Below are 24,066 nucleotides of genomic sequence, written 5' to 3'. Positions count from 1 at the left end.
GCTGTAGCCCATGCACATCAGGGTTCAGTATGTTGTGCCTTTAGAGATGCTCTTCTGCACACCACTATTTTAACATGTGGTTATTCGAGTTACTGTCCCCCCACCCCCATCAACTTGTACCAGTTCTCCTCTGACCTCTCTCATTAACATTCACCCACAGAACTGCCGCTCACTTGGTGTGTTTTTTTTTGTTTTTCGCACTATTGTCTGTAAACTTTTAGAAAATTCTGTGCGTGAAAATCCCAGTGGATCGGCAGTTGCTGAGATACTCAAACCAGCCCATCATTCACGAGCAATCATTGCAAGTTCAAAGTCACAGTGATCACAGTTCTTCCCCCATTCTGATATTTGGTCTGAACATTAACGGGACCTGTTGGCTGGCTATGTCTGTATGCTTTTATACATTGAGTTCCTGTCACATGACTGGCTGATTAGATATTTGCATTAACCAGTAGGTTTACAGGTACACCTAGTAAGGTGGCCACTGAAAGTACATAGGGTTAAGAATACATAATCAAAAGCAAGAGGATACTTGGGGAGAGAGTGGGACAGGAGCCAACATATTCTTGGAGGCAGAGGATATGGATGTGGTCTTTAATGAGTAGTTTGCATTGGTATTCACACAAGGGAATGTCGTGAAGGATAGTGAGTGCAGTGCAGATATGTCAATTCACTTTGGGCATTTTGAAATAAAGATAGAGGTGGTGCTGGGTCTCTTAAAGGCATGTAGGAACACTGTCTCATTCAGCCGTATCAATGTATGGTTTGAAGGATAATTAAACTTGATTTGATTGAATAAAGCTTGTCACTGTACCTCAATACATGTATTAATAATAAACCAATTTACCAAATGGAAGAATGTTAAGCTAGATGGGTCTCCAGGGCCTGATAGGATAAACCCCAGGTTGCTGAGAGTTAAAAGAGATGAGAATGCTGGGGCCTTGACCAAGTTTCTTGTATCCCCTCTATTCGCAGTTGATGTCCCAGAGTAGTTAATCTTGTTTCATTATTCAAAAAGGGAAATAGGGATAATCCTGGAAATTATAGACAGATAAGCTTAATCTTGGTTGCAGGGATGCTATTGGAGAGGATGCTTAGGGATAGACATTTGAAAAAGCATGGTAGGGCGTAAATCACACAAAGAGTGGTGGGTGCATGGAATGCACTGCCAGCGAAGGCGGTAGAGGCCGATACAATAGGGTCTTTTAAGAGGCTCTTAGATAGGTACATGGAGCTTAGAAAGATAGAGGGCTATGTGGTAGGGAAATTCTAGGCAGTTTCTAGAGTAGGTTACCTGGTCAACACAACATTGTAGGCCAAAGGGCCTGTAATGTGCTGTAGATTTCTATGTTTCTATGTTTCTCTAGATGAGCCTAAGACTCTTGCACAGTATTGTACATGGATTTTAGTAATGTGTTCAACCAGATACCCTATTGTGGACTCATCCAGAAGATTGAGATGCACGTGATCCACTGCGTCTTAGCTGTTTGGATTCAGAATTGGCTTGCCCACAGAATGCTACCCTCTGATAATGGGTCTTATCTTGCTGAAGATCCATGACTCATGGTGTTCTGTACTGGGACCTCTGGAATGAAGCAAGAAGTTGGTGGTGATAGGTGTAAACAGCTGAAGAAAAAGGAATCTAATAAGAGACGACTGTTGACCATGGAAGAAAGGGAGAGAGGGAGGTGAGGAGAAGGAGAGGGTCCCTCCCTCCATTTTCTGACTCTGGTTTCTGCCCCCACCCTTTTCAGTTCTGTTGAAGGATCTCAGCCCAAAATTCCCTTCCATAGATGCTGTTTGACTCGCTGAGTTTATTTTATTTTATTCTATTTTGTAGAGATACAGCACTGACAGGCCCTTCTAGGCCTTCAAGCCCTACTGCCCAGCAACCCCCAGATTAACCCTAACCTAATCATAGGGCAATTTACAATAACCAACTAAGGCAATGTCTTTGGACTGTGGGAGGAAATCAGAGATCAGGAGAAAACCCACGCATTCCACAGAGAGGATACAGACCCCTTGCAGATAACATCGGAATTGAACTCCAAGCTCCGACACTCTGAGCTGTAATAGCGTCACGCTAACAACTACAATACCTTGGTGCCCTCTGGCATTTAGCGTGCTTTCAACAGAGAGAGCTTTATTTTGTGAACAGTGATGATGTATTTTAAGAAAGCATAAATAGTTTTCTGCTGTGGCCTAAACCTTAGATATTCACATTTTCAAACTGCAGAAAACAACATTTGGATTAAATTAGCAATCTGGATTCAATCACAGAAACAAAAATGCAGCATATTATTATCTTTCCTGCAATGATGTTGGGAACAAATCTTCTTATATATCATTACCTATTCAACATTATAAAAAGTGTTGGGCTCGCTGCTGTTTGGAATTAATTACTATTCCAACAAACCCACAGTGAATTTGTGAAGACTGTGGTTCACTAAACCCAAGGTGAAATTCCTAACTTGACATGTCAAGTTACTGTCTGAAATTTCAATGCCCTTCCTTTACACTGCTGCCATAATTTAAATAACAGTGCACCTCGAGGACACAAAACTAGGCTAGCATCCAGATGCAGCATTTCCTCGCCTTGCACTGGGAATTGCACACTAGGCTTATGGGACAGGGAGCATTTTCCTACAGCAATGCAAGTTCAGGGTGAAATTGCAGAAAATTTGGAGCTTCTGTAATCCTGGCCTCCAATCAAGATTTGATAGGCAACAGCATTTAACCAGCCATTTCAGTTCTCCAAATGATGGTTCGGATCCCCTTCCCCATAGATCCACCACAACTAAAAGTGAAAGATTCTGTTGTGCTAACACCACCACAGTACCAGCCTATCTCATGCCTTACAAAATATAATTCTCTTGTGTAGACTGGTAAAGCTGCTTTGCACAGGCATTTAAAGTAAGGAGCATGGCCAGCTTTGGAAAGTCACTGGACTGGGAGGAGTATTTGGTAGCTCTGCAGGGATTTGGCTCAGAGGAGGCATGGGGTCATACTAAATGGCAGAGTACCTACCCTGCACCTACTGTATCTTCTTGTGACTACCCTAACGGTGGTCACTGCTAAATAAATCTCATATAAGTTAACAGAATATTTTCTTCACAATATTAATGCATATAGCAAAATGCTGTGGAGCATGGCGTTTCTTTATGAGTTGCTTTCAGTCAATCTATTTGTTACATTCAGTATTATCATTCTGTTATTTTAAATCTCAATTCTAAGTCTGCAAGCATTACTAACAATAATAGCTTTTCAATCTAACTATATTGTGAGTTCTGTTTTCTATTTTACTACCTAAATGACCTGATGTATGGAAAGATCTGTCTGGATGGCATGGGAACAAACGCTTTTCCCTGTATCTCAGCACGTGATAATAATAAACCAATTCCAATTCTGTGGAACTTCACACATGAATCTGTACAACTAAGATCACTGGGTTTGTTAACTTGAAGTGACATGATGTAAGGCTTCCTCAAAGAGGTAGATCTGGTGTTTACACCATGATGTGCTGACTTTTTAACCTTTACTAAGATCAATCTAACCCTCCCCTCCCACATAGCTCTCCAGTTACCTATCATTATTATTATTTACTAGTATATTACTTGCTTATTATTAGTTCATCATATCTTCACAGCTAACAATACTATTTTCTGGCTTATAACTTTTTAAAAGAAATATTTTAAAATAAATGTCTCAGTAATAGAAGATAAAATAAATAATTTTCATTAATTTCATTATTTATTAAAATTATATTGATTATTGGAAGAAAAATAGCTTGGAGTAATTGCTTCAATATATGTATGCAACTCTGCATTTTTGCCAGATACCAAAGATATGTAAAACCTGTTTCCAAGAAATTAAAGCAGTATTTATGAAAAACATTTTATTACGATGAACAGCAAAGCTTCCTGTTGCTTTTATATCCAAATAAAGGGGAAACTTAGAGAAAGTCCCAGTTGTATATTATAACTAAGCAATGCAAATTAATATTTTAATTTCTGTGTGAAATCATAAATCAAAAATCTTTCTAATTATCAACATTTTAATGGTCACCATCTCCAAGCTAGTATAATAATTTAAAAAGGTGTAAAATCTTCAAGGAAGGAAATAGACCATTTAACTGTGAAGCGTGAAGCCTTTGTCCTTCTGATGATGGATTTACATCTGAGAGATGCATCCACTTTTTTCTTTTTTACAAATGATGGCATACATGTGTCCCTAGAAATTAGACATCATTTTGAACATTAAATGAGTTTTTTAAAATAGCACCAAAAAAAGGGGAAAATTACCATATGTCTTTATGATCTTGAAAAAGAACACGGACAAATTTTCGATTAATTTCACTTGCTTCCCTATTCACTTGCACAGGTCTATTAAAACCCTACTGTCGGTCTCACTGCCTACCTGCACTATAAGTAACAATGAACCAAACAACCAACACTTCTTTAGAAGGAGGAAACCAAAGCATTGAGGGAAACACTGGCACAGGGAAAATATGCAAATTCCACAAAGGCAGGCACAACCCTGCGGTGCTGGGCCTGCGATGCAGCTGAACTACCTGCAGACAAACAAACTGGGATATCCTTACTCTAAAAAAATCATTATCATAATTCTCTCCTAGTTAAAAGTAGTAGAAAACAAGCAGAGAATGCTGGTGCTTGCAGCTCTCACACCTGTCACACACTCCCTGCTAGGAAGGATGTCAACCCCATTAATGAAGGGGAAAGAAAGTAGGAAGCAGAGAATAAGACCAAGCTGGGAAGGAGAAGCAAATTCCACAGAGAAATCGCACTTATGCCAAAGCTGTATTGGGCAGGTCTTCGATGCAAAATGATTTTTATGCATGATTTTTACATGTAAGTCAGGCACAAATGAACCCACTTTCTGAACAGTGTTATCTCCCCGGCATAATCTGCATATGGCTTTCTAAGCAAAGGTAAAATTAATACTTTTGGAGAAAATTGCAACACAAGGTCAATAGCTTGTCTGTTTTCAGATATAATCAGTTATAACTGATATATTCCAAATGAGGATATCCAGAATGATATTACGATATTACACAGACTTAAAAATGCTATGAATTTCTAGAAATCAAATAAATATTTTAAATCCACAGAGATTTATTGTTATTCTTTTTAATATCAAATCTTCATACAGTGGTCACACTGACCACTACCTATTGTGCAATATACGGAACAAGTAATAACAGTAATGTAAACATTAAATGTCATGCCTTTGACATATTTGAAACACTGACAGATTTTCCTCATAATCATACAGTAAATTGTCTTTGTATCTAAAGCTGTGATACATGTATGCTGAAACTCTACCTGGCTCCTGCTTAAAGAAAACTGTCCAACAATTGAATTCAGCTGTCACTTCAATTTATGTTGGCAGATAACTTCAGACTGTTATCCCTTAAAGTGCAAGCTTGTGATAGCCTGTTGGAAATGAATGAAAGGAATTTTCTCTTCTGAATGTTTGCCCAAGGGCTTATTAAGAAAATATTGATTGTATTGCTTTGTTGAAATATAACAATTATCTGGCGGGTTGCAGATGTGACCTTAAGTGGGTAATTATACCTCAATTACATCAGTAACCTTGGGCAATGCTCTACCCTGATAACACTTGACTAGACATTGTTTGTATAATATGGCAGAGAGTCACTTACTATTAGATTAGGTAATGCCCTTTCCTTCAACTAAGTCGATTTTTAATAGTTGACAGAAATACATTCCATGACAGGAATCTTTCACAAAAACATTGAATATATTTGTGTCAATACACTCAAGCTTCATTTAAAATCCATGTTTCTTTTTGGATTATGATCTGACTTCCTATGAGCTTTAAACTTCTGATGTGCGCAATACTGAATAAATAACTTAAATATTTATATTGTTAAATAACTCTTTGACTACAAAAATAAAGCTTAGTTTACTATGATGAAAATCTGTTCCAGTAATCCAGTGCCTGTGTTTATCTCCCACTTATATGGCCGACTTTACCTCACCACTGTTTTGATCAAAATAGCTCTGAACATTTTTTCTAATGGATTTGTTTTCTGGCCATTGACGGGGTATATGAAAGGGTGAAAACCCGCCAGAACAAAGCCCTTCTGGTAGAGTTCCTGCAGATGATGAGGAAGATCACGTAAGGACATGAGCTTCACCGCAGATGATTCTGAAGAGACAAAACACAAAAGGGAACACAGAGCATTAGAAATCACTGGAATTAACACAAATCAATCATTCTGCAAGCAAGAATATGACCAATCATTTTTTTATTAAAATGGATTACTTCAGCATAATATTCCCCAAAGTATGCCAGACCTGCAGTTCCTGAAAAATTATTCAAAATATGAAATCTACAAAAGTATATCCAAGAATATAACCTCCCAGTCATTTGTTAGTCTAAATAGTTTTTGAATATGCATGTAAAAACAGCTAACTTGCAGTTGGCAGTTAATTATCAAGTTTTAAGATTGTGAAGGAACTATTGACAAAACTTACTTTAGTTTAATTGAGATTCATTAGTGTTACTAGCATGGTAGCAAAGCGGTTAGTGTAGCACTTTACAGTGACAGTGATTGGGGTTCATTTCCCATCTCTGTCCATTCTGAGTTCTCCCCGTGACTGCATGCATTTCCTCCCAGTGCTCTGATTTCTTCCCACATTTCCACGTTTGGGTTCCTAAGTTGTGGGCATGCTTTGCTGGCACCAGGAGAACAGTGACATTGGAGGCTGCCCAGCACACCCTTGGACTATGTTGGTCATTGATGCAAATGATAGCTTTCACTGCATGTTTTGAAGTTTTTATGCATATGTAACAAATAAAGCTAACTTTTCCTTTCACCTTCTGAACAGGATACAAAGAGGGTTATTTTGCTTATTTGGTTCTCTTCTAACAGGGTACAGTGTGGTATTGAAAAGTGACCTGGCTCTGATAGGTCCTTATAACTCTGTCACTTCTAACACCTGTCTAATGGGATCTTCAACCACAGAAAACAAGTGAAAGGCGTACCTGAATCTCTTGAGCCACAGAATATTGCAACAGAGACAGAAGCTATATGACTATTCAACTATTTCCATGCATTATTTAGGGCTGTCCATCATACTCTCTTTTAAAACCTAGGAAATGCAGTCTATTTTTATTAGTTGTTTTAGTTTTCCAGCTCTTCACAAGGATTTGGCATTGGATTGCTTTCAGAACAGATGTTTCATTGCTGAATAATTAGGCAAACTTCATTTGTATTTTTTGATGCATGCAGCTTAAGTAAGCCAATTGACTTCAGACCACTTTCTGTAACTGTTGTGGCCACAAGGCCAAATGAATAAATATCCCAGGCCTACTGTATTAGTATGATCTTCCTCTGCTTTAGTAACTACATGGTCAAGAGAGGTCATGGCTAAAGTAAATGTTTAAAACAATCTTGGAAAAAAAACATTTTAAGACAGTAATGCCCTTCTCATTCCTCTTATTATATTTTGTGCAAAAAGCCAAGATCAAACTTTCAAATAGTTTAAAATTGCTGGGTCCACATACTGAAAAAAATCTATGGAGCCATAAGAGACTGCAGATGTTGGAATCTGGGGCAACAAAACAATCTGCTGGAGGAAAACGGTATCTGTGGATCTGCGGGGGAAAAAGGAATTGTCAACACGTAGACACAAATTTTTAAAAATGCAGTCCCGAAGCAGAACTTTGACCCAGGATGTTGACAGTTCCATTCCTTCCACAGATGCTACTTGTCCTGTTGATTTCCTCCAGCAGATGGTTTGAAAAAGGTCTACTTTTGCAGATTTCATTACATTATTAAGGACCTCCAGCACCCAGGACATGCCCTTTTTTCACTGGTAGGAGATAGTCATGTTTTTTGATATACAGTATTTCTGTTTTTGCACATTTAAAAAAAAATCTATTCAATATACGTTATTGATTTACTTGTTTATTTATTATTATGTTTTATATTATTTATTATTTTTTTTCTTATGTATTGCATTGAACTGCTGCTGCTAAGTTAACAAATTTCATGACACATGCCTGATTCTGATTCTTCTGAAGCTGGACATTGTTTGGATGCAATGGGTGCCAATATGTTTTCAATTTGGCATATGATGCACACAAGAAACTCACTTATATTGAACTTTGCTATCAAGGGTGAGCTTGTCTGACATCTCAGCGACTCCCACTGCAGAAATGCTGGATACTTGATGACCCAACAGTTTCTCTAACTCAGAAGCAACCCAACATCAGTCCATAAACCACAATGTTGGAAGTTATGGAGCCAAGCAAGAATTTTACTGTGTTCATAAAATGAGTCCTGATTCATGTCCCAAAGGGAGAGAAATGGATCATCTTTGGAGTCTTCAACACTAGAGTGAAGAAGGACACAAAGTACTAGCAAGGAAGGAGTAGGTTACAGCAAATTTCTAACAAAGTACATGGAGCACATTTTAGATGCAATCAACACTCTCATCAGAAGGATAAGACATCATGGCAACACACACTGTCCAAGCATTGGTATTTGTTAGATTATAATATTGTCCAAGCGTAGAGACCATAAATATATTAACATCATTAAGGTATCAATGGGCACTGCACTGATCCTACCTAATGAGGTTAGATCTTCCATCAAACTGGCTCCAAAAGTATAGTACCAAAGGTTATTGCTGCAAGAAACCCAATAAAACTCACCCTTCTCAATCAGCACCTCAACTGTTGACTACAAGCCAACAGTGGATGGGCTGCTCCAAGCTCCAACCACATTGATCCCTGTGAAGAGATTCCTGGCTTTTCTGTCAAGAACAGGTAGGACTGATTTGATGAGAATGACCAGGAGACAGATGCATAGGCATCTGAAGGAAAAACCTGTGATCAGAACAGATGTTGAGAGCTCAGCAACTCATTGAGAACCATTACAACATGAGCGGGCTCTTCAGCAATGTCAAGACTACTTATGGCCCAAGTACCAAAAACACACTCCACAGAGGGCCTAGAATGGGGGCAAACTCACTAAATTGGGACAGAAACAATGAATTCCCACTGATAGATCAAAGTTAACCATAATTGTTCTTGATATGAGCACCCATGGCTCCATATATCAGTAGCCTATTTGATCCATCTTTGACTGATAAAATTTGGCTGTACAACAATGAAAATGAATGAAGTATGAGGAGCAGACAGTATCCATACTGAAATTCTAATACTGCGTGGAGAAGTGCTGCAGCCATGAATCCACAATTGTGTTGCCTGCATCAGGGAAGAGGAGGATATATCAGGTGCCTTCATGTGAGTCAGAAATAAGACAAATCCCACAGTGGTACCTCTAGAGGGAATGGTCTGCTATCTGCCACAGAGAAAGTTATCCTCAAGGTCCTTGAGCAGCCACTCCATATAGAGAAGTGAGGAATACATCCATTGAGAAGCACAATGGGTATGATCTTCACAATGCATAGGACAAGGCGTTGGTAAATGGGATTTGGGGTTGTATAGATGAATTCTTGATGTCACTATGACCAAGGTAGCATGAAGAACATATTTTCATGATATGTGACTCTAACCTACATAACTCCAAGAGAAATACAACCAGCCACATCAATGACAACACATTGCCTTTTTCAAGATCACTGAAATCATTGAATCTAGCAGCCAGGAGGGATTGCACTGGACTTTGATCATATCTGGCTGCCCCCAGAAATTTATCTCTACATTTGAATAGTATGGAAGTCATGATACCAACCATTGGATCTACAACACTACAACAGAGCTATTCTCAGTTAAGCCAGTATCAACAAGGCTATGTCATTGCCTCAATACTTTGCTCAGTCTTTCTTATTGCAATAAATTTCCTGCAGGAGCGAAGCTGATATTCGGAACTACTGTGAGTCTGTCCAATTATGATGACTGAATTCCATAACTAGGTTCAATACAATAAAGGTATTGCAATATGCAGACAGTTCTTGAAGCTGTGCAGGCTCAGAGGCTGAGATCAAAGCCATCACAACTAATTCACTAAAACATGTAAGGGGATTGGCCATAACACTTAACATTTGTAAGACAAGTACCAACCTGCCACTGTTGTACTACTCATGAAATGCTGGAGGAACTTAACAGGTCAAGCAGCATCTATGGAGGGAAATAAAGAACTGGCGTCTCATTCCCCTTCTGTAACACTCTGCCCTCTGACCGTAAAGGTTCATGATAGGACAACAAGGCATAGGAACAGAATTAAGCCATATAGTCCATTGAGTCTGTTCTGCCTTTCCATCACGGCTGATTCATTATCTGATGCACAATCAATAACTCTCAGAGACGGGAGGTGAACGATAGGCTTTTATTAGCAGCAAAATGGAGCACGGCATCTCGGAGACTGAGGAGGGAGCAGTGCCTCCAATTGCCTTTATACAGGGGTCTGTGGGAGGAGCCACAGGAGCAGTCAGCAGAAGGGTGTGTCCAGACAGGTATACATAGTTTACCACATTATCCGTCTCAATCCCATACTCCTGCCTTCTCCCTATAACCTTTGACACCCTAACTAATCAGGAATCTATCAATCTCCCCTTTAAATATACCCAATGTCTTGGCCCCCACAGCCATCTGTGACAGTTCTTCACCACCCTTTGGCTAAAGAAATTCCTCCTCATCTCTTTTCTAAAGGGGCATCTTGTATTCTGAGGCTTTGCCCTCTGGTCCTAGTGGAGTATTGGAAACATCCTCTCCATGTCCACTCTATCTTGTTGTTGTTGTTCCTTTCTGCAGCTGGTGGCACATTGGTGACAACCTTGCTGTTTCTTTAGCATTTTTGTCCGTTTTTATAAAAGGCCAAATTGCTATCTCAGTGCTCTTCCCAGCACAGATGGAAAGTCGGATTCAAACCTGGAACCGCTTGCCTCAAAGCCCAGGATGGATGCCACTACACTACTGGTCAGCTCCACTCAATCTAGGCATTTCAATAGTCAATAGGTTTCAATGAGATTCCCATTGATTCTTCTAAGTGCAACAAGTACAGGCCCAGAGCCATCAAATACTTCTCATACGTTAATTCATTCATTCTCATGAACCTCCTCTGGACCCTCTCCAAGACCCCATCTGCCATATTCCAGGAGCCACTTCTTAGTGAGATTGGACATGAGTGATAAAATTCGTCACTGCCCTCAATGAACCTGCACAGCCTGAGCTTGACTGAGGAAATTGGCATTCAGAGACCAAGAACTCAACTTGGTACAAAACTCATGGTTGACTGCACAGCTGTAATCCTGCAACCCCACAAGCTGGACTACTGACAGTAGCCATCTCACAAGTCACTGAAAAAATATCAGCACTGTCGTCTCTGCAAACTCCTCCAACCACTCTGTAAGAACAAATCAGTGTCCTCTCCCAAGCTAACATCTTCAGCACTGATGCCCTAGTTACACCTGGTTTTCGATGTTGGGCACCTCACACCAATGAACGGCTTAAACAAGCAGTGAGTGACCACCATACTACATCCTGGAGACTGAGAGGCCGGGCTCAGGCCTCAATCACCTTTATACAGGGGTCTGTGGGAGGAGCCACAGGAGCAGTCAGCAGGGGGCATGTCCAGACAGGTATATGTAGTTCACCACAGACACCCAACACCAGACTTTCAGAACGGCTTCCATGCTCTGTCCTCTGTCATGGGAAGGAACTTATAAGTGGACCAAGGAAAAGATTCAAGATTGTGGTCTTCCTTTAAAAAAAGAAGCAAAATCCTCGGAGATCCTGGAAATTCCTCGTCTATAACATCTCCAGTGCGGAAGAAGCACTTAGGGTGGTGTTGAGAACCTTGAGGCTGTGGTGAACTACATATACCTGTCTGGACACGCCCCCCTGCTGACTGCTCCTGTGGCTCCTCCCACGGACCCCGGTATAAAGGTGATTGGGGACTCCGCCCCGGTTTCAGTCTCCAGGATGCAGTGTGGTGGTCAATTGCTGCTTGTTCTTTCTTCCAGCCAATAAAAGCCGATATCTCGCCTCACGTCTCAGAGAGTTATTGATGGTGCATCAGAGGCTATTCATCGGGAGCACACAGCCTTGTTCAAATGGCAGAAGGAGCGCACTAAAACACAAACTACCCACCCTGTTTATCCTTTTCACAGTTGCAGGTTACTCTTAAGCAATGAAAGCTAGCTTGAAATAGCAATAACCAATGACAGAATTGGACCATGGTCACAAACTGGCTCGATACGGAAATCATCAAATTGTGTGGGCAGGATAAATGTCACGTGTGCCATGCATTGGATTGAAAGTACAGGTTAATTGTCCTCTTGTTCAGTACTACAATAATCTCCAATACCTGCCATATGCAGCATTGGCTGATCGGGTATTCTGTGCCACTGAGATTAAGATTTCCTATCTGTCATTTACTGTACATCCAGTGCAGCAAATTGAAAAGTCCCAGAGCCATCAGTTTGACAGAATAATAAGAAGCAGATCTACAAACAGCAACTGAGGCACATGTTGTAAACAGATTTAAATTTACGAAGCCAGACTTAAATGAAAGTGAGTACTGTACTGTCATTGTCAATGGCAACAAGTATCATATGAAGAATCTGGCATGCCAGAAATCAGGAGAGGTCCGTGTTAATTGTAAACAGCCTCTTTGGAACATTGTTGCTATATAATAAACCATATTATAGGGATTTTAACAAGCTCCAAGTCAGAGCCTCGTGCCCAGAAATGCATTAGGAATTCAGAGCTGGAAAGCTATTCAGTTAACCAGAGTACAAAATAAATGTCAGAGTGTTTTAACACTGTGATAAATTTATCACCTTACTTTTTTTTTGTGGGATTTTCATTCTCTTAAGCACATTTCTTTGGTGTAAAACTTCTTCAACAGTGCAACACACCAAGATCATTTACAGCAAGAGTTCTCATTTACTCTCTTAGCAACCTGTTTTTGGTAATCCCATGTCCCTCCAAAGCCATGCTATTTAAAGGGCCACCAGCCATCCTGTATTACTGGCCCTCACTGAGATCTGAAAAACAACTTCATGTGCTTTGACTGCATTGACCCTGGAGGTCAGGTCTCAGTCACTCAGTTTCCATGTTTCTTTCAATGTGGATCCTAATCTGTGAAATATTGTTGGGAAGAGACTTCTGTACAAAAAAAATCATACATTTTGACTTGACTTCCTTTCCTTGTTAGAATATGATATGCAAGAGAAGATTGATTACGCAGTGCCTTTCAACTCCTCAAAAATGTTAAATAATGGAAGTTTTGCACAAATTACTTCCAAGTGACTCTCTCGTACAGAATTTAAGCATATGGCCACAGATTACAGACTATGACAGAAAATACAAAATTTATTTCATTAGGTTAACTCACCAACAGCAATTCCAGACTCATTTTTTTTCTTTTATCTCCAATGGTAAAACCTCCCATTATAACACAGCTAAGATCAGGAATTCTGCGTTGAAATTTATAGGAGCAATTTCACACTGAAACATTATGTGGAACATATTTGCACTTTCCCCTCATAATAGGATAACGTTATCACTTTTTATACTTTTGATCTTCCATGGTTTAACACACTTAATTAATTTGCATTGTAGGTTTCTACAGTTTTAACACACAGCAAAAGCCCTGAGTCAGAATTTTCAGTCAGATATTCAAACTTCCTTTTACTAGCTCCCAGATAAAAACTTTCAGAGTGCATTAACTCTGTATTAACAGCATATATTAGCTCAGTGTGAAGGTAGTTTTGCTACTCATTCCTTCTAGCATCAGTTCCCTCTCCAAGCCCAGCTTTGCTATAACACCACTGCGATTTGCATGACTGTGAAACTCGTATGGTTTGAATGCAACAGAACATACAGTATCTCACAGGGGATTTTCTCAAAGGGGTTTCTACCATTAGCTGTGTTAAATTCAGAAAACTTTATGAAATGTCACTTTTAGATCTATCTGAATCATCTTCTTATCTTTTGCTAAATTTATCAAACCAACAAATAAATTTCCAGAACTATGTTAATCATCAAGAGTGGATCAATATTAGAGAGGATGCACAGTGTGAGTATTGAGGTTATGCTCACACCAAATGTTCTTCAGTAGTGACTAATTATACTCAGTCATATTGCACGGGAGTTGATGCTGACAATCAAGCAGTAATTAGCACAAATCTTACACGAAACCTATTCAATTTGTCTCACATTCACACCTGCTCTCCTCAGTGTCTACCACTCTTCACCACACCCAGGGACATTAACAGTGGCTAATACACCTACCAATGTTCACATCTTTGGGGCATGGAGGAAAACCAGAACACTGGAAAAACAGGCTCACTCCACACGGACAGCACCCAACGTAGATTGGGAGACTGCTTCACCGAGCATCAATGCTCTGTCCATTAGAACAGGCAGAGTCTCCCAGTGGCCACCCATTTTCATTCCACTTCCCATTCCCAATCCGATACATCCATCCATGGCCTCCTCCACTGTCATGATGAGGTCACACTTAAATTGGAAGAACAACACCTTCTATTCTGTTTGAGAGGCCTCCAACATGATGGCATGAACATCGATTTCTCAAACTTCAAGTAATGCCCCTCCCCTTCACCATTTCCCATCCCCTTTTCCCTCTCTCACCTCGCCTGCCCATCTCTTCCCTCGGACGCTCCTCCCTCCCTTTTTGTTTCTTCCACGGGCCTTCTGTCTCTTTCATCAATCAACTTCCCACCAATTCATCCCTCCCCCTCCCAGTTTCACCTATCACCTGGTGTTTCTCTCTCTTCTCCCCCCCCCCCACCTTTTAAAGCTACTCCTCAGCACTTTTTCTCCAGTCCTGCTGAAGGGTTTTGGCTCAAAATGTCAACTGTACTCTTTTCCATAGATGCTGCCTGGCCTGCTGAGATCCTCCAGCATTTTGTGTGTGCTGCACGGCACCAGAGGTCCGGATCGAACCCCAGTCACCAGAACTGCAAAGCATCAGCTCTACTAACTGCCCTACTGTGCTTCCCACCACTACTCAGCTGCTCACAAGTTATGCTTTCTTGAAGACAAAAAATTCATTTGACGTCTCTGTTGGTGCACCTTAGTTGTAATATAAATATACTTGTTTTCTGACGAGGGATTATTTGATAAAAACTAATAATTGCTAAAATAACAAATTACTTAAGGTCAAGAGAAAATCTGCAGATTCTGGAAAACCAAGCAACACACACAAAATGCTGGAGGAACTCGGCAGGCCGGGCACTGACCAGATTAAAAGTCATGAATTTTTCTAAATTTTGGAAATCTTGAATCAAATAACTCTTACTCAGCAGGATCTGACAATGGATAATATTGGCAGGATTCTCAATATTATTGACAGAAACAAGCCAAACAGGTGCTACTTTTCATAACGTTAATGAAATGCAATGTACTTTCCCAAGGATGCTTAAAATTTAGAACCATCCTCAAAGGTAGTATTTTATGAAACAATTTTTTTCTCTGAGTCAGATTAGATTAATTCAATATTGGTAACAGTAATGAAATATTTTCTGATTTTAACATTATGGGGTGTTTCTGCTGGTAGTGACATTGAGGCCATGCATTAACAGAGAAACAGTGCAGAACCTGAAATATCAATCCTTGAAGTAATCCTTTGTGATCTCATATAATGTTAATGAGAATGTTGTATTTACAGTACTGTGCAAAAGTCTTAGATTTATATTTATATAAAAGACTTCTGTACAGTACTGTATTTGTCAACATGAAGTGGAGAGTGAGTTAGTGAGTTTGTGAATCTGGTGGAAACAAAGAATGTTGGGAATGATGAGGGTGTAGTGCCGTGGGAGGGGTATGGGACTGGAGGCAGAGGAGTGCCAGGTGTAGGGAGGGAGGGTGACAACAGGGAAGGTTATTTGATTCCAAACACTTGGTTTATCAGAATCAGAATCAGGTTTAATATCACTGGCACACGTTGTGAAATTTGTTAACTCTGCGGCAGCAGTACAATACAATACATGATAAATATAGGAAAAGAACTGTGAATTACAGAAAGTATATATACAATAGTTAAATTAAATAAGTAGTGCAAAAATCAGAAATAAAAATGTCGTGGTTAGTGTTCTTGGGCTCAATGTCCATTCAGAGATCGATGGCAGAGGTGAAGAAGCTGTTCCTGAATTGTTGAGTGTGTGCCTTCTGTACCTCTTTCCTGATGGTAACAATGAAAAGAAGGCATATCCTGGGTGGTGGGGATCCTTAATGAAGGGTGCCGCTTGTTTGAGGCACCATTCCATGACAATGTCTTGTATATTAATCAATACAGAATGTCTCTCTGGTACTTCTGATTCCCTCCCCTCTCCCTTCCGCTCTCCTTAACCACTTCCCACTTTCAGTCCATATTAGAGACCCATATCAGAATCGGGTTCATCATCACTCACACATGTCATGAAATTTGGGTCATTTTGCCACAGCAGTACAGTGCAATACATAAAATTACTACAGTATGGAAATCTTAGACATATATGTATTTATAGCCTAGCTTCCTAAGAGTTTTGCATAGTACCGTATCACTGAAAAAATATAAACTTAATCCACAGATTTTTCCTATATACATGAAGTTGTTGTAACTGACTTAATAGAGCCTTCAACATTTACTAAAACTCCTTCACAGGTAATCTAATTTTGTTAGACCAGTCTTCCAGGGATTAAAGTAATAACTGGTTCAAGATGGAGGAAAGAGACAAAAACAAGATAAAAGGGTTTTATCCTCTTGAGTTCAGAGGACCAGCTACCGGACCAAGGATGGCAGAAAAAGCAAACATTGTAACCTGTGTGGGGAGGGAGGCTACCCCTACAGGATCTGTTCAAAATATGCCTGTACTTATGCTCAGGCAATAAGAGGGAGAGCTGGCAACAAGAATCCCCAAAGGAATGCTGACACCAGTAGAAAGGCCCCAGTAGAGGGTGAGGCTGAAGGAAAAGGTGACCACTTCAACATCCCAACCACCAATCACAAGTCCTCAAACCCAAGGAGGGTGTCAATGGAAGAGGGATGACATAGGGACAAGAAGTGGGATGGCAGGTATTGAAAAGGAATAAGTCCCAGAAGACACCACCAAAAGAGACAGCAGGCTACTAAAAGTGAAAATAATGGGAAAAAAGGCAATGCAGCAGACAGCCACCAGCGACCTCCCCGATGGTGGATGAAGCAACGACTGGAAACTGATGACACAAGCAGAAGTGCCAAAATGGAGGGGAGAAAAAGAGGAAAGCCCACAGACATATCAGGGTGAGGAAGCAAAGTTGCTCGCTACCCCTCTGCTCTGGAAATGGAAGTCCGGAAGCAGCATGGTGCCCAGCGCATGCCAATTCTGAAAGGCTAAGCATGCAGGAAAATAAGAACCGGTGGTCGGTATATGAACAGAGTGACATCACTAGCATCGCTAAACCCTGTGGAGAAACATTCCCAGAACCCGAGCCCAAAAAGAGTCCAGCAGTTCACTAAGGCTGCGGGTGTGAAGGCTTAGGTTGATTGGTAATGGATTGTATTTGTTACCCCTGTACTCAAATAACACTAAGAACAGAGATGAATCTGGTATCTCTAAATGTGGACAATGTGTAAAACACTGTGTGACGTGCTAACACCTTGTAATAACTGGCCAAGGTCAAATCAGATATGAATTTTTTAAACTGGAGTGGGAGGTCACACCTATGCAGCTATCGGTGATGGTACCATGGTGGTCACAGGGATTGGAGGAAGAATGATAGTCTGCATCTGGTCTGGAGATTCTGCTGCAGGATGGGTGTGGAGATGGATGCAAGGATCTGCATCCTAGTTCATTTTCAGCAACTGAAGCCATCAAATCAGTGAAGGGCATGCTTTGGTCTGCCTGAACCTCCCAGCACAGTGAGTTGTCATAATGAAATGCTACAGAGTTCTCAGTCTGGCTGCCGATGTATGTGCTGAGGGATGCACTGAAGCCCCAGCCAGCAGGTGCTGAGGGCAAGGATCACACTATTTGATCATTCCACTCCGTTGCAGATCGAGTTAGGTGAGAAGGCCCCTTGAACAACGAACAGGATATCAACTCAGGGAGCCACGAGGGCAATGGTACTTCTTTAAAGGTTGCATTACCAAAGGTAATGACCATGAAAGTAAACACTTAATACACCATTTCTTCCTTTGTAAATAATTGTTTATCATAAATAAAGCATATTTTTGAAATGAATATCAACAATGTTCAGGGGCAATTAAGACTGGGCATTGACTGTTAGCCTTATTAGTGAGGCCCGGCCCAAAAAGATGAAACCAAAATCATTTTCCTATTTTATCCCCTGTCCGTCAGCATAATGGTAGCTGTTCAACCTACCAGGTCTGTGCCAATTCCCAGTGATCAAATCCATAACTCTTCTTCCTTCTCTCCACTTTTCCTAACACCTTTGCAACCTTCTCTCAATTACACATGCCCATCAATTCCCCTATGGATCTTTTTTGTCTAATTCAAGTGTAACTACATTTAGCACATGCAGTATATAGGATGTGGTTGGAGTTGGGAACATCTGGAAGAAACTTGTGGTCACAGAGAGATGGTGCAAATTCCACACTGACAACACCCAAGGTATGGATTGAACAGAGAACAAAGTCAAAGTCAGAATGCAGTTTATTATCATATGCACAAGATACAATAAAAAACTTACTTGCACCATATTCAACAACCGCACTGCATGAACATTGATATCTCTAACTTCTAGTGATCTCACCTCCTTCCCCCTTGCTCTTTTTTTCTTTTCCCATATCTGATCCCCTCACCCCTTTTCTTCTCCTCGCCTGCCTTACTCTAGTGGATCTCCTCCTTCACTTTATCCTGTGGTCCACTCTCCTGTCCTAACTAAGGGCTTCTTCTTCAGCCCTTAAACTTTTCCACCTATAACTTCCAAGATTTTCACTTCAACCCCCCGCCAACCCACCTGGCTTCACCTATCACCTGCCAACTTGTACACCTTCTTCCCAAAACGTCAACTCTTTATTCCTCTCCATAGATGCTGCCTGGCCTGCTGAGTTCCTCCAGCATATTGTGTGCATTACTCTGGATTTCCAGCATCTGCTGGTGTTAATTTAAATTATACATTTCATTGCATCCTTAATACAGTTAATACTCTCTGAAGATTAAGTTTCATATGAATGGAGTAAAATTGATCTACTTTTTCACTTTCATTATGTAAATGATCTATTCAATGTGATATTATTACGATAACCTTGCCATCTTAAGGTGAGACTATAAAGATAAGACAAAACAGATCCCTATTTTCCTAATTTTTTAACTAAAATAGAGCAACTTCACATGGTTAAAGCTTACAGAAAAAGGGTGAATTTCAATGTTTAACAGGAACCCAAAGGGGTACTTCTTGCCAATACTTCCAGTTGAACTCTGTCTTTTTGTGTGATCCCCTGGCTATCAGTCTGTGGTTTTGTATTGCCACGTGCTCCTGTTCCCAGTCCTGCTCTACTCCAGCCCCTGTATTACTGAGTACTCCGTCTCTCATTTGCTTCTTATTATTAGCTGTATTGCTGCCACCTGTGTCTCATTGAGCTCCACCTATCGTCTGCCTCTCTGTTTATTGCTCAGTGTATTTCAGTCCTGTGTTTTCACCTGTTTGTTGCTGGATTGTGCCAGTGAATTTTCTGGAGCTGTTCCAGTATTTGTGTTTGTCTGAATATTGACTCTGCCTGTTTTTTTGATTTCTCTAGATATTTTGATCTCTGTCTGAACTTTGATGCTGACTTTGTTTGCACCTCAGGATTTGTTACTCAATTAATATCACTGTGTGTACAGTACTGGGTCTGTGATTGGATCTCTGCTCCAGCATCCTGACATTACTTTAATTGGAGTGCTGTGAGTGTGGAATGAAAGTCAGTGGAAGTGGTGGATATGGGTTGGATTACAACATTTAAGAGAAGTTTAGAAAAGTACATGGATGGGAGGGGTATGGAGGATAATGGTCCCTGTGTAGATTGATGGGACTGGGCAGAACAGAATTTGTCATGGGCTGAAGTGCTGCAGGATGAGTTTCTGTATTGAGGTGCTCTGACTCTCACTGTTTCACTATGTGCACAATGATAGTTATGTCTAAGTGAGAATTAAATGTGGGAATTGTGGCAATGCAGGGACTAACAATTGCAAAGCTCTTTTTCTTCTTAAACTACTGTGTGTTGTCTACTTTTGTAAGTACAATACACTTAACCATCCACTTCTCCAAAGTCAATAAAATTTGCTTATCATAAATGCATCTCCCCTGGATATGCTGACAGGTGTATGAGAGGGTTAGGAAAGCAAATAGCCTGTTGGCCTTTATTTCAGGAGGATTGAAAAACAGTAAAGTATTATTACAATTGCACCAGGTGTGAGTAAGTTCATATCTTGAGGGCCCTGCACAATTTGGGTCTCCTTATTTCAAAAAGTATAGTGGTATTAGTGGCACTCAGTGATCCACTAAGCTAACTCCTGGGGTGAGAGGATTTTTCCATACTTGAGAGCATGGGAAACTGGATTTGTATTCTTTAGGTTTTAGAAAAATGAAAGGTGATCTTATTGAAATATACAACATGGTGTGGGCTTGACAGGAAAGATATTGAGATGTTTCCACTTCTGGGAGAAACTTCTCAATTTTACAAGTTGAGATGGTGATTATTTAAAATTGAGGTGTATATAGTACCTTTGTACAGACAATGATGAATCTTTGGAATTCTCTGAAACAGAGTTGGGAGTCTGAATTAGTGGGGAATTCAAAGAGGAAGTAAATAAATTGAATTCAGGGAATTTAGAGCTATGGAAAACTAGCACATAAGTGGAGATGAGGCCTGGAGCAGATCAGTTATGATAATATTGAATGGTTGGATAAGCTTGCGGGCCCAGAAGTCTTGCTCCAATTTTCTAGATTTTCATATGTACTGATCTTATTTTTGTTAGAGAATTCTTTGCTGTTAGCTTTCCACAGATATTCTAGGTCTAGTGGTGATTGTGGAACTCAATACAATGAGCACAAAAGACACAGACTTGTTTCTGCTTTGTGAACTAATCAAATAAATCAAGGCAACGATACTTCAGACCAGTGGAATGTAGATCCTGTGCCAGGACACTGTGCCAGAATATTGTGTGCAGTTCTGGTTACCTATTTACAGGAAATGTATCAATAATAAGTGTGCAGAGAAAATTTACAAGGATGTTGCTGGGACTTGCAGACCTAAGTTTAAAGGGAGGGTTTGAATTGGTTATGGTGTTACCTGGAGAGTGGAAGAATGAGGAGAGTTAGAGGTTTACACAATTGAGGGCTATAATTAAAGTTGATGCACAATTTTCTTGGGTTGGGTGAGACTAGAACTAGAGATCATGGGTTCAGAGTGAAAGGGGAATCTGAAGGGGAACTTAGAAGATGGCGCAAGTGTGGAATGAGCTGTCAGCAGAAGTGATAGATGCATTCCAATTGTCTCAATTAAGAGAAATTTAAATAAGTATATGGCTGTAAAAGGTATAGACTAAGGTCTGGGTGCAGAGAGGTGAAACTAGGGAGGATCAGGTCAGCATGGACTAGATGGGTTGAAAGGCCTGTTTGTGTTGTAGTGCTCTATGGTGTCCCAGCTCCTGGACTGCCACAAGAACAGGAAGTGATGTCAGCTGAAGGAGCCTTTGCTTCAGGCCTGAAGTGCTCAAGTAACAACTGACATCAATGTTCCATTCTGTGAGGCTGACTGAATTGTGGACAGCAGATTTCAGGAAGTGGTCACACCGCAGATCAAGAGTGTGAAGATTGGGACTAGGTGACTGTCAACAGACAAAAGAGCAAGTGATGAACAGTTTTAAAAAAAAAAAACAATAAATCTACAGATGTTGGAAACCTGAAATAGAAATAGCTGAAAACACCAAGTAGATTATGCAACATCTATTGAAAAGGTCTCTGTAGAGAGAATGGACAGAAAAAAAGAACTCTTAAATAAGAGGAAATAGAGGTGTGTGCAGAATTGCTTTACAAACTGGAGGGAAATGTACACAGGAGTTTTCCAGAGGTTGGTACTAGGACCAGTGATTTGTGTGGCATAATAATGACTTGGCTCTGAGTGTAGACCACACAAACCTTGGAGAGATGGTGACTAGTTAGGACAGTAAGATGTGAAGGAGATGGTGGAATGATTGGGTTAAATTTAATGCTGAGAAATGCAAAGAATGGCAGGAAACAATAACTGGAAGGCATGATTCTGGAAAGGATCTTTATATTAAAAAAAAAACACATTTACCCCTAAATCTGCTCTTTGAAAGTAACCTGACAGGTTTGTGAAATGTGCTAAGTTCTTGGGCTGTATGAGGGAGTTGTAGAATACTTGAGTAAGAAAGTTAGGATGAATATACTTTGCCTCTTGTTTTGTGCAGATCCAGTTCAAGTTCCTGGGTGTCAACATCTCAAAGGATCCATCCTCAGCCCAAGAAAATGATGGAATCACAAAGAAGCCATACCAGCAGCTCTGCTTCATTAGGAATTTGAGGAAATTTGAGATGTTGTTAGAGACTTGCTTGCAGTCTAGTTACAGCACTGTCTGGAAAGGAAGCTCCTATGTGCAGGATCAAAAGAAGCTGCAGAGATTTGTAGACTTAACCAGCTCCATACAGGCACAACCCTCCCCACCACTGAAGACATGGTGACTCATGAAGGTGGAATCCATTTTTAAAGACCCTCACCATCCAGGTCATGTCCTTTTCACATTACTATTGCTGGGGATGAGGTACTAGAGTCTGAAGAAACACACCTAACAATTTAGGAACAGCTCCTTGCCCTCTGTTATTAAATTTATGAATGGCCCATGAATCAGGATTAATATCACTGGCATATGTCATGAAATTTTTTATCTTGGTGGCAGCAGTACAATGCAATACATAATAAGAGAGCAATAAACAAATTACAGTACACATATTTAAAGTGCATAAACATAAATAATATTTTAAAATGAGGTAGTGGTCATGGGTTCAGTGTCCATTTAGGAATCAGATGGCAGAGGGGAAGAAGCTGTTCTTGAATTGCCGAGTGTGTGCCTTCAGGCTTCTGTACCTCCTTCCTAATGCTGACAATGAGAGGAGGTCATGTCCTGGGTGATGGGAGTCCTTAATAATGGGCACTACCTTTCTGAAGCACAGCTCCTTGAAGATGTCTTGGATACTAATGGAGGCTAGTACCCAAGATAGAGCTGACCAATTTACTGAATTTCTGTAGCTTCTTTCAATCCTATGTAATAGTAGCCCACACCTCCCCCGCCCCCCACTCCATACCATAGATGACAAACCAAATCTCCTGAAACTCTATGAAATATAGCTGCATTGACATACTGGGACCAGGTTAGATACGCAGATCTTGACATCCTGGAACTTGAAATTGCTCATACTCTCCACTCCACTTCTGATCCCTCTTTGAGGATTGGTTTGTTTCCTCACCCTATCCTTTCTGAAGTCCTCAATCAGCTCTTTGGTCTTACTGCCATTGAGGGCAATGTTGTTGCTGTGACGCTACTCAACTAGCTGGTATGTCTCACTCCTGTACACCCTCTTGTCTCCATCTGAGGTTCAACCAACAATGATTGCATCATCAGCAAATTTATAGATGGCATTTGAGCTAAATCTAGCCGCACAGTCATGGGTATGGAGAGAGTAGAGCAGTTAGCTAAGTACACATCCTTGAGGTGTGCCAGTGTTGATAGTTAGCAAGAAGGAGATTTTATTACCAATCCACACAGATTATGGTCTTCTGGTTAGGAAGTCGAGGATCCAATTGCAGAGGGAGGTAGAGGCTCAGGTTCTGTAGGTTATTGATTAGTATTATGGGAATGATGGTATTTAATGCTGAGCAATAGGAACAAACAGCAATTTGGCAAAGATGTTTGTATTGTCCAGCTGATCCAAGGCCATGTGAAGAGCCATTGAGACTGCATCTGCCGTGGGCCTATTGTGGTGGTTGGCAAATTGCAGTGGCTCCAGGTCCTTGCTGAGGCAGGAGTTGATTCTAGCCATGACCATCCTCTTACAACATTTCATCACTGTGGATGTGAGTGCTACTGGATGATAGTCA

At 40.5% G+C, this 24,066-nt stretch overlaps 1 protein-coding gene across 1 annotated transcript in view; it reads right to left on the bottom strand.

Annotated features, from left to right (window-relative positions):
• LOC132395560 (raftlin-like) overlaps positions 1-24,066 on the bottom strand; it is a 90,705-nt gene that overhangs the window by 41,407 nt on the left and 25,232 nt on the right. The window contains exon 3 of the mRNA XM_059972349.1: positions 6,018-6,192. Within this exon, the coding sequence (XP_059828332.1) occupies positions 6,018-6,192 (175 nt within the window). The remainder of the gene's footprint in view (positions 1-6,017; positions 6,193-24,066) is intronic.

The sequence above is a fragment of the Hypanus sabinus genome, chromosome 6, assembly GCF_030144855.1.
Source record: "Hypanus sabinus isolate sHypSab1 chromosome 6, sHypSab1.hap1, whole genome shotgun sequence".
Classification (NCBI taxonomy): Eukaryota; Metazoa; Chordata; class Chondrichthyes; order Myliobatiformes; family Dasyatidae; genus Hypanus; species Hypanus sabinus.
Note: the sequence above shows the minus strand (reverse complement) of the source record. Positions and strands in the feature narration are given on the sequence as shown.